This window comes from Sceloporus occidentalis, unplaced genomic scaffold (assembly GCF_023333645.1).
Source record: "Sceloporus occidentalis isolate IW3139 unplaced genomic scaffold, rSceOcc1.0.p SCAF_75, whole genome shotgun sequence".
Taxonomy (NCBI): domain Eukaryota; kingdom Metazoa; phylum Chordata; class Lepidosauria; order Squamata; family Phrynosomatidae; genus Sceloporus; species Sceloporus occidentalis.
The window spans coordinates 2,833,505-2,850,974 of record NW_028317055.1 but is presented as its reverse complement, the minus strand read 5'-3'; the positions used below and the strand labels follow the sequence as shown (position 1 = coordinate 2,850,974).

At 37.5% G+C, this 17,470-nt stretch overlaps 1 protein-coding gene across 1 annotated transcript in view; it reads right to left on the bottom strand.

Moving 5' to 3' along the window:
• Positions 1-17,470, bottom strand: part of LOC149285891 (protein KIBRA-like) — an 88,376-nt gene that overhangs the window by 30,255 nt on the left and 40,651 nt on the right. The window contains exons 3-9 of the mRNA XM_089494775.1: positions 15,411-15,614; positions 14,090-14,166; positions 12,589-12,668; positions 8,266-8,395; positions 2,965-3,111; positions 1,904-1,977; positions 417-659 (exon numbers count right to left, since the gene is read on the bottom strand). Of these exons, the coding sequence (XP_089350901.1) occupies positions 417-659; positions 1,904-1,977; positions 2,965-3,111; positions 8,266-8,395; positions 12,589-12,668; positions 14,090-14,166; positions 15,411-15,614 (955 nt within the window). The remainder of the gene's footprint in view (positions 1-416; positions 660-1,903; positions 1,978-2,964; positions 3,112-8,265; positions 8,396-12,588; positions 12,669-14,089; positions 14,167-15,410; positions 15,615-17,470) is intronic.

The following is a 17,470-nucleotide window of genomic DNA, read 5'->3' as shown; positions in this document are numbered from 1 at the left end:
TTGAAGGGAGATGAGTAAAAGAGGATATGTGGACATTGGACAGGGGGAATGGAGGTTCAGGTTCAGGACATGTATGTCTTAGAAAGCCACCTGAATACTTTGCTACAGATTCCCCTACCACTTTGGAAGGCAACTCCCCATTTGGTTTCAGGACTCTAATTAGCTTTATCCATTTAGACTTTGTGGTATCATCACATACCCAGTTATTTCAGAGAAATTAAATGAAAGGATAGGGTATTTACTAAGCCTACCTGGGAACATGTGCAGGGTGTAAGTAGCAAGATGTCCATCTAGGGACAATTAATAGGTGATGGCTTAGCAACAGCTTTTTGCAAACAAATTGAGTGTACGTCACGCTGGTCCTTCCAAGCAGTCTGTACAAATCAGTGGTAGGGTTGTTTTACAGTTAGTTTTACCTTTCAGTAAGTGCTTTGCTTTGGGAGTCTCTTGCAGCTTGTAAATCTTCTTCTAGTCGCCGCTTTTCTGCCTCTAGTCTTTCCACATCAGTCTGGCTCCACTTTCTGGGACTAATAAACCGCATTTCCTTTAAGAGTTCTTCTTTCTCATTTATTAAGATAAGCCGATCCCTTTCAGAATCAAGAACTCCCGGCCAGGCTTCACTGTCTAATTTAGACAGCTGTATCTTTATGTTGGCTATCCTGTAAATAAGATATTGCATACAGCTCACACAACAAATAAAAGGCTTTTCAAAATATATGAAAAAAATGTGAAATTTTTCTGCAAATTTTAGAAAATAGGCATTCACACAGATTTGGTTGAAGAAATGTCATGCAAACATAATATGGTGGTAAATTTTTTTCTAAAATCAATTTTTTCTGACATTTTCTACCTAAGAAAAAAAACAATAAAAAAAAGAAAATTTCTGTTATAAGGAAATACATCACTAATACATCACTCATCATTTGGCTATAAACCCAAGTAAGCGTGTTCCATTTGTATCTACAGGGTTACACTATTCTGAGATGGCTTTTAATTTTTTTTTTTTTGTTCTGTAGATACCACATAGAAATCTTCTGCATGAGGACAATCGTAAGGTGTTTTAGTAACAACCGGTCCCCTATAAAATATTTTGCAGCCTGAAGTTATTAAATGACTATTGGATAATGTTGTAAAACCATTAGATGTGCTCTTACAGCCACACATAAGATCTGAAAAAATATGAAAAGGAAACCAGATGGATCAGTGTGATCTAATGTGTGATCTAATGATCTAATACATATTAGGGTAGAAACATATTTTTTTGTGCACAACAAATTTTTTTGGTGTCTCAAAAATACATTATTATATTTTACTAAGGAATATGTTTCTAGTCTGCTAAATTGATTTATACACATATAGAACAGTAGCTCAATAGAATACAGTTTATTTCTGCAAAAGAAAAGAACGTTTTTAATAAACTCTTTGAACCGCATGTCATTCATGCACTCGTGGAATCCATAGAATACAACAGGACATGTAATTCCCAGGCAACTGAAAAGCCTCAGGTTACCTAGACCCGTGGCACAGATGTATAGGACAATGCTGTCCTCAAGACACTACAGTGGCATGACCATCTTCAACTTGCTTGAGAGATTACCTTTTTTTTTGAAGATTGTTAACTTTTGGAAACATATGTGTGGAAACTTCCCAACCATAGTTAGTGACTATCATAAAAATGTTCAGGTTTTGTTATGTAAGAACTATTCTAAAGCAAAACATTTCATTTACCCACAAAAGGCAAACACAGAATGCATTATCTGCCAAGACAGTTAAGATAATGGCAAGTTCATTCTATCTTATGTTTGTATCCCATGTTTCTGGTCATTTTCTTTTTTTATGTTCAGCTAGAGACAGTTAATTTCCCACCCCAAGATACCGGGATATTTGCGTATAGAAACATTACCTTCTCTTTGCTTCTTCATACCGAAGTCGTAATCTGACCTTCTCAGCCAAGTGGTTATTACTGATGACAGCAAGCTAGGAAAACAATATCAATTATAAGAACATATGATATTCGTTCTGCCTTATTTTCAAACTTGGTCTATTAAGAAACTATGTGGGCATCATTATATAGTCCAGATATGAAAACTCTACCAGGTAAATCTAAACATTATTTAACATCAACAGAATAGATTTTTAGTGGAGATACTATACCTAGATAAACATCAGACAGGGTACTGAAGGCTGCCACTGTTTAACTTCATTTCTAAAAAACTATAGCTATACATAAAAAAAATCCTACGAAACTAAAATCTTCTGTACCGTGTGTACTATTGTACACTGTAGCATGTAAATGAAAACTATTTATATAGTATTTGTGCTTAATAATGCTTATATGTATAAGCTAGTTATTTAGTCATCACAAAAAATAATTGTGAACTTTTGACTATGCCTTTAATTGAGATATGGGCTCATTAATTTCTTATCATACTATTAGTATGATCTGGACACTATGGAGACTTCTGGTAAGATCCTTCTATACCCTAGGCATTTCTCCTCCACTCGCCATGCTCCTGTTTCAGCCCATTGTAACTCCCTAGCTCCAGTCCTCAATGACTCCAAACAGTGCCTAACTTTGGTATCAATTTATATCGGCACTGGATTAGAGTTGGAACCTGTGCCTTAATGAATCTTCTCGCAACTGATAAAAGCATGCATTAATCATTCACATTGACCTTTTTCTCTGAATTCATACACTATTCTCTGAAACCCAAACACAACCACTGGCATTTGTTCTCTGTAGGATCATAGTTCCTCCAGCTTAGTACCTCCCTGCTTCTCCTGTCAGTTACTGACTTTTATTTAACTTCTTATCCAGATCTTTAGATTTCCTTTGTTGGACATTTAAAAGTGAAAAGGTAAATAGCTTTATATTTATATGTGTGCGTATAGATCTTTATATAAACATAATATTTACCACAAACAATCTGTATATATTTATATAAAATATATTATAATACTTACGTTCCCTGTAACGTCGGTCTGCGAGCTAACATTGAGATACTGTCTTGGAAGAGAAGTATTCGAACCTCCTAAAGATGTATCGCTGGCCCACAGATCTGACTGAGATCCTTTGTCAAAGCAGAACCCATTTTTCAATCTAGCAAGACTCTAGAAGGAGACAGTATTTGTTTAATAAGACTAATATCTTCTAGGAATATTTTATTTTGATTATAATGACATTATATAACATTTGAAAATATTACTGATGTTCTCAGTGTATTAATAACCTTCATTCGGTAGATAAGGACATGAATACAGATCCCTCCAACCCTTGAATAACAACATTATTGAGGGAGCGGGATAATATATCAAATGTTTAATAAAGTAGGCTGCTTATTAATGAATGCGTAATGGCCATATTTTTTTATTTTTACTCCCATGCTCTCTTATAATGCAATGATTGGCTAAGCATTGAATAATATATGTGGCCACAGGTTGATTATTTTCTGTAGATGCACGTGGCTTTATTTCATTTGTTAGAGGGATTTATTTAAAACACTGTTTATTATAATTATTATTCTATGTCTTGTCTGTGGCTTTTTCCTTTGTAACATTTGCTATATGATGTATTTGTTAGGTAGAAGATGAATTAACCACATAGGTTACATTTGAAATAGCCTTGCATTGATTGTTATGCCTTCCTCTCTGTCCTTGCCATGAGTATTAAAAAATTAATTTATGCTACAATAAGAAGTCACATTTTGCTGTAGCCACACCAGCACATGTTTATATTTGCTGTTCCATAAATTAACAGAGCTTTGCAAAACCATATATAATTTTTTCGACATTCTATAAAGGAAATGTAGTTCCAACAGGAAATGGTAAGTGCAATGCTAAATTGCTTCCCCCTTCTGCTTATAAAATATTTATTTTAAAAAGTTACTTTCATGTTATGTATTTTCTTGTTTGCCAAATATACATAAGTATACTAATGAACAAAAGAAGAAAACATACTTTTATTTTTTAAAAAGCCAAAAGATGTAAAATGTCCAAGTTCTGGGAAATTTCCATGATATATATATATTAGTGGTTCTAAACTAAGAATTAATTGTGTTTATGTAACTTGCCTGTACTCAGTTTAACATATTGGTTATTGTCCTACAGAACAATCAATGGCATTCATTTTTTTCTTATTTACCAGAGGCAGCACCAAATAAAAAGGACCAGATTGTGCATTTATGGGTACAATGAACAGAATAGGCCCCATGACATGCTGGACAAGGAATCACACTAGATTGCTAAAGAACCGATGCTGTACTGGTTAGAACAGAAATGTATCTACATCAATAGCGTTTACGTAATGCCAAAGGAAAGGAACATGATTTGACTAAAAAAGCCTTCAAGCCCTTAATTGTTTACAGATTACACAATTTAATGGGATAATTATAGAAGGCAAATTGCGATATACGTTTGTTGAAACAGGCATTGTATATGATTCACATTGTGTAATATAACAGTAAACTTGTCCTACTTGCCAAAGACAGATATGTCAATTACCAGGGGGCTTTATTTAAAAGTCAATGTTTGAGTACTTAAGGAAATCTCTGCTATATATAATCATACACACTGCATATATCTTGCAAGTTACATACTGATTAATTTACTCTCTTATTAATACAGTTTACAGTATGGAAAGGCATCGGTAGCTAAGTATTAGCAACAATAAATTGAAAAAATTTATTAATGTTAATTTCTTCAAGCTTCAGTGTTTTTGGAGAAAAGGTATAGCTGAGATGAAGATGTTCATTTATTATTGGAAAGTTTATTTTCACAAATAAATGTAAAAACATCCTTTAACCAATATCTTTAAAAAATCTGAAATTGCAGTCACATAAGTGTATCTTCCCAAACAATATGGTACCTGCCCTGTGAAAGGGAATGGGCTTAATGGCATTACTAAATATTTAAAAGTTTAGGAAATCAAAATAACATAATTAATCCGTCAATCCGTCATTAGGCTTGGATTAGTTCATTAATCATGTCAAAATGTAGGAATTATGAATTCTGATGAAATGATAAAGGATAAATGTCTTCATTAAAATGCTTTCATGCTTTGTGGATTTAACTATATTTCTGAAAAACAGTAATGTCATTTCAAACATCTAAATTCTTTCTTACAGAAAGCCAATTTCTATGGATTAGTATATGTGTTTCTTTTTCCATTTTATCTGTAAAACTTTATTGGCAGAAGAGAAAACCAAGGTAAACACCAAATGCAAAAGTTGATGAAAGTTTTGCCTTCACCCAAGTAGAGCCACTCCTCTTAGTGGTGACATTTATTTCCCATTTCATCGAGGAACAAACACAACCCGTCTGGCTCATCACATGTTGTCTTATACCAGGAAATGTCCCATGCTTGGCTGAATTCTTACGCCTCCTCTCCTAGGGGTTTAGTTAGTTAGTTGTGAAAAAGAGACAGGGCTAGCCAAAAGGGTGGGTTCTTGTCCCAATAAGTATTTGAAATATAAGATATGGGTCGGTAGTATGCAAGGGTTGAGGGAACCTGGGTTGGTGAAAAACAGTTCCCAGGCATGGCTACCACCATTATCTACGTGTATTTCAATGTTATTGCTTAATATACTTTTCCAATAATTTTTAGGAATTTCACAAAGGTCTTCCTGTACGCTACATTATTATAGCCTCAAAATATATTAACCGTATGTAGCATACATTCCAGAGCACCAACATGTACAGGCACCCACAGCCTAAAAAAACTTTATAATGAAAGGATTTATGGGAGAAGCATATACAAAGTGAAGCTGGGAACTACTAGTTTGTGGTGTGATTAATCAAATAAAAATGTTTAACCTTGCCAACTTATCCACTGTTACTACTTAAAGTGGATGTGGCTTTTGTATTATATGCATATTGGTTTTCGGTGGAAGTCTATGCAGAAATCACTTTTCCACCCTGCATGTTTTAGCTTAAATAATTACATGGTCAGCAACAACACTATTGATTCATTTCATGAATAGTTACAGTAGGCTTTTTTCATAAAAATAATCAATTTGGGTTTTCACTATTGTCAACTTGGTAACAAAAATATATGAACATACACGGATCAGCCATAACATTATGACCACTGACAGGTAAAGTGAAAAACACTGATAATCTTGTTATGTCAGTGGGTGGGGTATATTAGGCAGCAAGTGAACATTTAATCTTCAAAGTTAATGTGATAGAAGCAGGAAAAATGGGCAAGTGTAAGGATCTGAGCGACTTTGACAAGGGCCAAATTGTGATGGCTAGAGCATCTCCAAGCATCTCTTGTGGGGTGTTCCCAGTCTCCAGCGGTCAGTACCTAGCAAAAGTGGTCCAAGGAAAGAAAAGAGGTGGACCGGTGACCGAGTCATTGGCTGCTAACGTCTTGGTGCCAGAAACCACAGCACACCTTCAAAGGTCTAGTGGAGTCCATGTCTCGACGGGTCAGGGCTGCTCTGGTGGCAAAAGAGGGACCTACACGATATTAGGCAGGTGTTCATAATGTTATGGCTGATGGGTGTATAATTCTTGTTAAAACTGTATACATAGAGGATGTGGTAGAATGGTGGTTTGCTGAGGTCAAGAGCCCTGCAAAGCTTTATTTTTTTTATTAAGGATTTGTGTTTGATTTGCTTGAAAATAGACAATTCTGATTTTTTGGATCTGCTGGAATAGAAGAACAAAGAAGTGTAGGATGCATACACACAAATAAACCCATGAAATCAATCAATCTATACATGAAACGCTGCCTCCTTTAGCACTCTGCAAAATTCCAAATAGATGTGATACATTGCTCCTTATGAAAGGCGAAAGTGCAAGGTGTATGGAGGAACTTCAATCACTTGATCGGAATATGGAACTATTTGAAGACTCATTGTGCTTCCTGTCTTCATGCTTCTCTTCTGGGAAGGCTTTCCACAAGTTTTTAGTGGGAATTTGTGCCCATTCATTCAGTAGAGCATTTGTGAGGTCAGGCACTAATGGTAGACGAGAAGGCCTGGTTCGCAATCTCTGTTCCAGTGTATCCCAAAGGAGTTCGATGGGGTTGAGGTCAAGGCTCTGTGCGGCCAGTTAAGTTCTTCCACACCAAATTCATCTAACTATGTCTTTATGGACCTTCTTTGTGCACTGGGGCACAGCCATGCTGTAATAGAAAGGGACCTTCCCCAAACTGTTCCCACAAATTTGAAAGCATAGGATTGTCCAAAATGTCTTGGTATGCTGAAGCATTAAGATTTCCTTTCACTGGATGTAAGGGTCCTAGCCCAACCCCTGAAAATAGCCCCATACCACTATCCCTCCTCCTCCTCCAAACATTGGCACAATTCAGTCTGGCAGGAAACATTCTCCTGGCATCCACCAAACCCAGACTCGCCCATCAGACTTCCAAACAGAGAAGCGCGATACGTCACTCCACAGAACACGTTTCTACTGCTCCAGAGTCCAGTGGCGGTTTGCTTTACACCAGTCGATACGATTCTTGGCATCACACTTGGTGACGTGAGGCTTACATGCAGCTGCTCAGCCATGGAAAACCATTTCATGAAGCTACCTCCACAGTTTTTGTGCTGATTTTAATGCCAGTGGAAGTTTGGAACTCTTCAGCTATGGAATCAGCAGAACGTTGGTGACATTTTCGCACCTTGCGCCTCAGCACGCGCTGACCCCGCTCTGTGACTTTACATGATCTTCTGTTTCATGGCTGAGTTGCTGCTGTTCCTGAACACTTTCACTTTCCAATAATATCGCTTACAGTTGACAAGGAAATATCAAGCAGGGATGACATTACAAAGACTAACTTATTGCAAAGGTGGCCTCCTATCAGTACCATGCTTGAATTCACTGACCTCTTCAGAACGACCCATTTCTTATAAATGTTTGTAAATGCAGACTTAATGGCTAGGTGCTTGATTTTGTTGACCTGTGGGAATGGGTCTGATTGAAACACCTGAATTCAATAATGTGTCCCAATACTTTTGTCCATATAGTGTATGTTAGAAGTAGCTGACCAATGAAAAAAGTCTTATATCTGATTAACTTTTTTTGTAGTATTTTTATAAAGTTATAATCTACTGACTTAATTTGAGGTTTGATTTGAAAACGTTTATCCTGATTTGATTCAAGGTTTCATTCGATCCAGATTTGCAAAGCCCTGGCAGAGCTGCCAAGTTTAACATTTCAGAATTGCACAGTCTCTGTGAAAAGCATGTCAATGTTAAATTGATAAAATAAAAATGCTTACAGCGATTGTTCTCCATAGCTTAAAACCATGCATAATACCTGAATTAGATCCCGCTTCTCTTTTTCTCCAGAACTGATGGCTTTTTTGATAGCTTTCATTTCATTCAAAATTGCTTGGGCTTCATCTAGTTTGTAGCCAATATGGTTTCCTGACATTTTCGAATCAATCCTGCATTAGCAGCAGACAAAAAAAACACATTAGGTAAACAGGCAGTTAGGAGCAAGATTTTACTTTTCATTTTACAGCCGAGGCCCAGTAATGACAGTGGGTTCTGTTGACTAAAGGGAGAGTTGGGGAGTCTGCAGGAGAAGGTTTTAACACTTTTATTTCATTATACATCATGAAAGGCCAACACAGGTAGGTTCCTCCAGCTGGAAGGGCTGAGCTGGCACTGCATAATGCATATTTTAATGGGCGTGGAGACTTATGCATTATACAGGACCAGCCAAGCTGCACCAGAAGCTCCCTGGGGATGGGCCTTCAGAATGTATCATAAAGCCAAAGAGTTGAAACTACAACTATCCTACAAACTCTCCTATAAACTTTCCTACCAACCTTCATGTAAGTAAAGAAACCTCAGAATCTTTAAACTTGACAATCACCACTTTATTCAATGACTACAAGATGAGGCCCCATCATGGTGTTGATTGTTTCATACAGGATCAGGTGCTTAAGACCACACTAACATCACCAGAACTTTTTTAACACTTACTTTGCACACAGACCTTACAAACAAACTTGGCCTGCCCAAGTTATCCACCCCATACCCACACAGTGCCCATCCCAAACACTCCTGATACATTTTCCTGTCTAGCAAGTCTGTTCTTCCACACTCCTGATCAACCACACTTGAGCCCCCTCCACCCCCCACCACCACAATCTCTTTAGCCATCCCCCAGTTTCATCTCTGTAAATATCTTCACACTTCACCATCTGCTGGCCTTTCATAGAAGGAATACTTTTCTCCTACAGATTTGCCATAGTGAGGCATATACTCGCTATGTTTTACACTGATCCATTGCTGGGTGAGTGACCAATGCCTCATTCTATTTAGTAAGTTTAGCTCTATTGTCGAAAAGCAATCAACAACAGATGGGAAGACCTTTGGTAGTCTAGGATGTCAGATTTGCTAATGTATTAATCCGGGATCTCAGGATCTGTTTCTTAAGAGATCATGGAATTTCCGAGATTAGGATTACATTCTTAAAAATCTACTTCACTTCTTAGAAATCATCTAGTATTTCCAATTTAGATCACTCATGCAATGCAGCCACTCTAACCATTTAAATATGTTTGATTAATATATTTTAACTAATGAGTTTAACTGAAATAATTATTTCTGTGTTATTGATTGCTCCCTGAACAAACAATACATTTCCCTCAAAGCCCAGCCATGAACCATAGAACCTCCTGAACAAATCCAAATTTTGCCACTGTCAGTTAATTTTTTTGTGCAAAGCAAGGTGCCGAGATTTACAGATTTAACTGAAATGAGATCTTTAAGGCAGGATGGATATCTTATGAACGTTGCACCTTTCATAATGTAATGATGATTACTTAGAACAAACATCATCGTTTGGGTTTTTGGCTATTTTTATGCTGCAGAATGTTAGTATTTGGTACTCACAGTTGATTAGCACTGGGGTTATCGTAGGATGCACAAACATATAAAAGAACTCATTCATTATTATTCTTTATATGTAAAAACAGAATAATTACATCGTCCTCATCTTTGTCGATGACACAAACACCAAACTAGATATCTAATGAACCGGCCTCATAAGCAGTTCTCTGAATAACAAACGATTGAAATCCTTATTTCAGTGGTGCTGTTACAGTAGCATTTAAAAACATTCACATAAAGCTAAAATATATAACAAACTATGGATAAATAGGTCTCCACGAAAAAACCCAGTACAATCAAAAAACAAGATGCTACAGGACGCTACTGGAGAAAGATAATTGTTATTTAGTACACTACAAATAATATATAGCCACGACTAGACAAGTCCTACCTTGCTTAAAAAAGCTAACAAAGCACAAAACAATAAAATGTTTCTCTGAAAAAAATCTGACTTGTGTTTAAAAAGACAGTAAATCTTATTTATAGGGATGCTGTCATAAAAATATATATATATTTTCTGAAGATATAAATGCTGTGAGGCACAGGATATTTTTATGTTTACATTATGCTTGAGTTGAATGCTAACTAAGTAAATGAGATCTTCGTCTATATAAAACCATGATATAAAAGTTTATATGCTTAATTTTGTAGCACACTGGCAGCTGCCATCTTATTTTTCACCTATATATTTTTAGGTCACTGACCCAGCTGTATTCCATACGGCGAGAAAGGGTATGTTGTATAATGCATTATTAAATGGGTAAGGAGATGGAAAATAATTGTGCATTTTACATGGTCAGCCTCACTGGGTTTTGTGCTTTATAATGCAAAAGTAAATTGCAGATTATTCTACCAACTCTGCCTTTAGTGAATAAACCCCAAAATGTTCTACATCCCTAAAATATCACAACAGTCTGCATATAAATAACACTAAGTGTGTTTATGTAGTATGTTGTGTAACATGCATTATTCTTCTAAGAAGTGCTTTCTAAACAGCCAAATAAGGACCTAAAAGTATTAATAAGGTTCTTTAACAACCCTACCTATAACAAAACCTTCTTAGGACAATTAAAATCTTGGGAGGTGTAGTATTCTGATTTAAATGGCACACAAAGAAACAAATTAAATGAAAATAGGAATTGAAAGGTTCAAATAGCCAAAATTACCCGTTGCTACACTTATATTAGAAACTGGAACCCTTGGGTAATAATTCTTCTCCCATTAAATGGCTGCTTGGTCCAAATTCATTGGTTGAGTCAGTTCAGAACAACTCAATGTACTCCATATTCCAACATGACATTTAAGGTGCTACAGGTGATCCCCGAGTTAGCTTCACTTGTTTTTTGAGTATGAGGCTTTTTTTATAGTTAGACATCACTGTTAACCGAGAGGTGGCAAAAACCCAACCCCTAAGAAACAAATAACTACCTGTTGGCTAACCAATGTTTTGCTGGATGCCAAAAAATCCAAATAACGTCAGTTAAGAGACAGATACATTTTGATGGGACATTGAAAGTAGTTGGTTATATAAGCATGTTGGTTTAAGGTTTAAAACACAAGGTATTGCTATTACACCATTTAAACATGAATTCTTAGAGCCCAGCTAAAGGTGTAGCTTGGGCAAGAGTTCAGGATAGCAGTAAAACAGGTTTAGCAAGGGAGCAAGAACAGTGAAGAACATTCTTCTTAGATCCACCTGGGAAATAACTATGAAATATTATATGATGAGTTATTTACAAAGTATTTAGACAGGAACAACTCCAGAATTTCTATTAGACAAAATACGGAAGGCTTGTTAGAGCTACAAAGCCTTTTTGAACACAGACTGTCAATCAAAACAAGATCAAAAAGAGCCTCATTAATCCCTCTTTTCAGTTTGATCTCTACCGAAATGTCAAATTCTTGTATCCGTTGATATAATATCCATGTTGCAAATTAATTTTCGTTTGTTTTCAAAGCTTTATGTCATAGGGAAATGGATCAAAGGGCTGTTTTGGGGTATTTTAGAATCATCTCACTATGAATATCAACAACAAAAACTTTTACTCATGAAATAATCATTTGATGCACTGACACCTGTTAGTAGCATGTAGCGACGTCAATAATTTTGAGTATTGTTGGTCCTGGTTTTGGAAAAAAGAATGGAGGTATGAAGGGTGAGCCATATAATTTGTGCTTAGGGTTACTGAATATATACTGAATTCCACCGTGGCATTATCTCTTTGGTCTTCTCTTGGCCTCCAACTGTAATTTCTCATAAAAACCCTTGAAATTGTACTTCTCCGGGTTTTTACCCCAACCTCCGGGCCTCAATGTGAATGGCCAAATTCTCAGGGTTACACAGTTGTCTCCTCCATATTCTTCCTTTGCTTTTAATCTAAGCATTCTCTTTACACTATTTCCCACAAGAATATATCAGTTGAAAAGTATTTAGGTAGTTTTTGGAGAACATCTTCCAAATTAGTGCATAATGTCTAAGCAATATCGCTTCTTCAGGCAGAGAACATCCCTACAACATTTTGTGGTCAATTCTTTATTTCAAAGATATGTATTTGGAAATTTGGGAGATAACTATTTGGGAAGATATGCTTATTCTTGCAGAAATCGGGGAATCACACTATATTTATTTCACTGTACCTTCCCGGTACCTTTTAGCAAACTTTAGTTGCTTTTTGTTAGCATTTATTAAATAAGGGGGGATATACCACAACAGTTCATTTAAACGAGGGAAACTTACTGTTTCAATGTTTGGTAGCCATTTTCCTTATAGTGAAGTTCTTGCCGCATGTACACCACTTCTCTCTTCAGTTTATTAACCTGAAATAGACACAAACAATAGTGTAGTTAGTATAGCAAGAATCTGAGGGTCACCATATTAATGGAGAATTTCCGGATATGGAGAGAAAAGAATATATACTAACTAATGCTACATTTTGACACCCTTAAGTCAGGCCTAAATCGTGATAAAGAATTTATGTCATACTTTCCAGTATCTATCTTATCCATACAAAAATAATCTGCAGCAGTCTACAACACCAAAAGAGACGATAAAGGTATCATCTTTACCATATTTGCTCTTTTTTCTATGGCTAACAAGGTTCAAATCTGTACCTTAGTATAATATTCACATAATGGTGACAATTTAGAGAAAGTAGTGCAGTGAAGAACTTGCTTATGGTCTTAACCAGTATAAAGAGCTATACAAAAAGCTTGCTATATTTAAAGCATAGTGAGAATTTCCTTTAGAAACAGCCCGGCTTTACATTCTAACTCGGCTGCAACTTTTTATTTACTGTCAATGATGGTAAACATTTGCCTTTGAAGTCACTGGTTGAAGTCAATGGCAAAATTCTACTGAAATAACATAAAAGGGTCTGAGCCTAATGTTTTGGAATATAGTTAGTAGCTATAGTTTGCGCTGCTACCCCAGGGTCATTGTGATATTTTGCAGAATATTTGCTGGACAACTGTCTGTGGATTGTTGAGAGGCTCCTATCCAAATCCTGCTTTGGTCCTGATTATCTAGACGGCTGATCATGGCTCAGCCAGATAAATCACCAATTCCCTCCTGTTTTTGGATTCTTCTCAGCCGCTCACAAGTTATAATTCATACCACTTAACATTACAATAAAATGCCTTTTTAAAGTATTTATATGACTAAAGAGGAGTCGGTTGTACGGTTGGGTTATTTAATCAACACATTCTTTCACTGTCAAACTAATCAGTTTAATTATTAATTGGGAGAACCATGAAGATCTAGGCATCAAACAATGCCTGAACTTTCCTGTTTACGTCTGTGATAACTAAATTATAATGATAATGTGTAAGGAAGAAAAAAGTTATTTATAATGATATTTAATGGTATAACCAGATACTTATGACATGTAGTGCAATTTTATGCTCAATATACTTACTACCGGTAATTTGGATGTAATTATGGTTCATGAGGACCTCTAAAGAGATTGGTGGGGGGTAACAATGACACTAGTTATTGTTATGCTGATGTGTTATAATACAGAGAATATATGCTCTAGAACAGGGGTTCTCAAACTGCGGCCCTCCAGCTGCTGCAGGACTACATCTCCCATACTCCTCAGCCAGCCCCTTAGCTGAAGGAGCATTATGGGAGATGTAGTCCTGCAGCAGCTGGAGGGCCGCAGTTTGAGAACCCCTGCTCTAGAACATGGCAATAACATATCAAAGAGGGAGAAGAACATACCGTCCCCATTTCAACATACCCTGGATTTAGTTGTAGCAATCTCAGCTTTAAGAATGTCAGGGTCATACTTGGAGCTTGATGAGGAGCCAGATACCACTAAAAACAAACATATATATCACAAAAGTATTAATAATAAAGTAGGTAAAGGATTTAAAGGCAAAAGGTCACAATCACATGCAAGATAGCGAACAAACTACTAAGAAAGGACAATATGCGTCAGCTTTGAAAATGATAGTTGTTGGAAGACAAATGCAGCTGAAGACGCCATACTTGGCATTGGTATTAATCAGCGTATGAAAGGGAATGAGAGGTCTATCCTTTGTGGATATAAAAATATGATATCCTGTAGCCGCTTCTGGTACACGGGAAAAGGGAACAGTCAGGGCCGGCCCGACAATGGAGCCGAGTGGGGCAACCGCTCCAGGCAGCACTTTTGAAGGGGCGGCACTTTGCCGCCCCAAGCCCTTTTTTTTTTTTTAAAAAGCGAAAGAGAGAAAGGGGCGCGAGTGGTTTTCGCTTACCAAGCTGTCAGTACCCGCTCGGCGCCCCTCTCTCCTCTGCGGCGAGTCTCCCTGTTCGGTCTCGGTGCCGGCTTGTAAATCTGAGTGCCGGAAGATTTCCGGCGCTCAGCATTACAAGCCGGCCCTGGGAACAGTAAGGAGCCTTTCTGAGGCCGACACCTCTAAATAGATATTTAAGTGGCAATCCAGTTGGAAAGTATATGGCCCACAGTGCGTATTCGCTAAATATGCTTAACATATGTGCACATTAAAAAGAGGCTGAATTTGAATGTTACAGATACAACGATGCCCATATGGGTGGTACATGTGCAAACATTTAAGAAAAGCTCATTAACAATTTCTAGAGGGTTTGGAGAATTCCACAGTAGAAGGTTTCAGATGCAAACAATTGAAAGGCTGTTCAAACACCTACTCACATGAAATTATGAAAAAAAGTAATTAAATTATTACTAGTTCATGGTTTTCAAGTGTACCTTGGCCTCCTGTATCTCAGTGTCCGTCTTTCCTATACTGCTGTGAGTCTAGTGGGAAAAGACACTAGGATAGCGTGGATAAGTATGTGATTGGGCTGTGCGTGCATAAGGGTTTTACACCAATAGAAATCACAATAATCAGGGCTTACATTTCAGAACTTGCATGGATACAAAATGTTTTCTGTTAATCATTAAATAGCTACAAATAACTCAAAAAACAATTAGTTAGCATGCTATCTGTAAGCAAACTTCACAAAATGTGTTACTGCAACAGGAACATTCTCCCATATTCAACAACGGCAACAATGTCTGGGTATGTTTTCTTATCCCAAAAACTAATACTCACAGCTCGTCTGAGATCCTAATTTGTGTTTCCAAACATCATTCAGCTGCCTGTATTCCTGCTGAGCTAACTCCAGTCTCTGTTGCTTGACTTGGTAAATCTCCTTCTGTGCTGCTAGGGCTTCCTGGGCAAGTACGAGATAGTCCTTCAACATGCGCTCCTGTTCTCTTCGCCATTGCACCCGAGGGTCCTCTATCTGTGTGGTTTCTGAAAAAGACAAAATGCAAACGAACATTTGTCGGTGCAGCTACCACATAAGCTACAGTTAGGCTAGGTTTCCACTTGTTTTTTTTTTTTTTGCAAAAACGCCCATAATAACGCCAATTCAGCCACACGGTGCAGCCAGATGTTAGCTGTTCTTCAATAGGAAATCGCACAATGCCCTATCCACTTGGCGTTTTTCTGTTTGGCGTTTTTTCAGTCCTCTTTGGCGTTTTTCTGCTTGTTTGGGCTCTGTGGCAGTTTTTCAAAATCGCAGCATGTTGACACTCTGGCGGTTTTTGCAAGGAAATCTTGGCGTTTTTCTCCAATAGAAGTCTATGGGAGAGAAAAAACGCCATGAAAAAGCCATGTGGGTTTTGCCTTGGCGTTTTTTATGGCGTTTTTTTCCACAGTTACAATGCAGAGGATGGACCCAGTATCTGTGTGTCCTACGAGAAATAGGCTGGAAACAAACAGTTTCACACAAAACAAAGTTCATATTGAATTTTACACCGTTTGGAACAAACAAATGCCATTACAAACAAACATACCCAACTGGATCCTGCGTGCCAAAAGCAGCAGCAAACAATTTGCACCATCATTTGGGGCCAATCTTCCTAGAGGAGCAGACATTCGGAATAAAGCATGCCTTACAAACCACAGAAAAGTGACAAAAGGGTCCGCCGGGGCGGGTTTAAGTAGAACCCTACCAAGGAAATTACATCAGGAGGGGGCAGATACTTGTCATTTATCCTAATCCCTTTTAGCTGGGTGACAATTCTAATGTGTAAAGGCTGGAAAAACTGCCTAAGGTCAAAAAAGCAATTTCCACAGAAAGGCTAAAACGCCAGAAAAAACACCAAAACGCAGGAGAATGCACTGGCAGTTTTCTTGGCGTTTATCATCAAGAAAAAAACGCAGGACAAAAACCCAAGTGGAAACCTAGCCTTAAAGTGGCATTAAAATGTATTTTTAACCCTTAAAAGAACCTTACTTGATGGTACGGGCGCTGGCAGTGTCCATAATGCACAGTCCGATCTGCACATGAACTACTGCAGCAGGAAGTTAAATTATTATTATTAATTTTCATGTAAAATATTGTATAGCACTGCATTTTTTGTTGGCCTTGAGAAAAAAATAATAATAATAATAATCTATTGGCGTAACATGTTTTCGTTACATTATTCTACTTGGTTAATGTACGATGGACAATTTAACACAATATTGCATATAAAGGGGAAAATGTGCTAAAAATTAAATGCATTATCCTCACTCTAAACACACTTTTGAATAAACTCCTGCAATCAAAAGATCTGAAGTCACAGTAAAGCCCCCCAGTCATGCCTCTAACCATACCCTGTATGGCAATTCTTCCGCAGAAGTTACCAAAGCTCAAAATAGCGTGTTGCAGGCATTTCCAGCTGCTGGCCGCATGCTCACACTCAGGTGAGTGTGTGGCGCTGTCAGCTAGTGGCCCACCAGCATTTGTCTGGTGTGCCAGATTGCCAGTCCAGGCCTGGTACATTTGCCTCTTCCTCCTGCCAGCCATCTGCCCTATTGCTTGCCCCATAGAGGGAGCCAAGAAAGCATCATAGGTGTACAATTAAAAGCTCGGACACTCTAGAAATCAAGGGGGAAGTGTGTCTCTCCTTGATTACTTTAGTCACCATCAAAAGGGCCTGACCGTCCCCTACTGCCCCACACTGATGGGAGACAAGGATTTGTAATGGAATGGCACATCATTTCATAGGTCTGCACCGTATGATTATATTCAGACAAACCTGATATCCAGCTTACATCTGCTAAATACTTAATGTAGACTGCACAAAACATGGCATAGGAATTCAATCTGCGTGGATTTT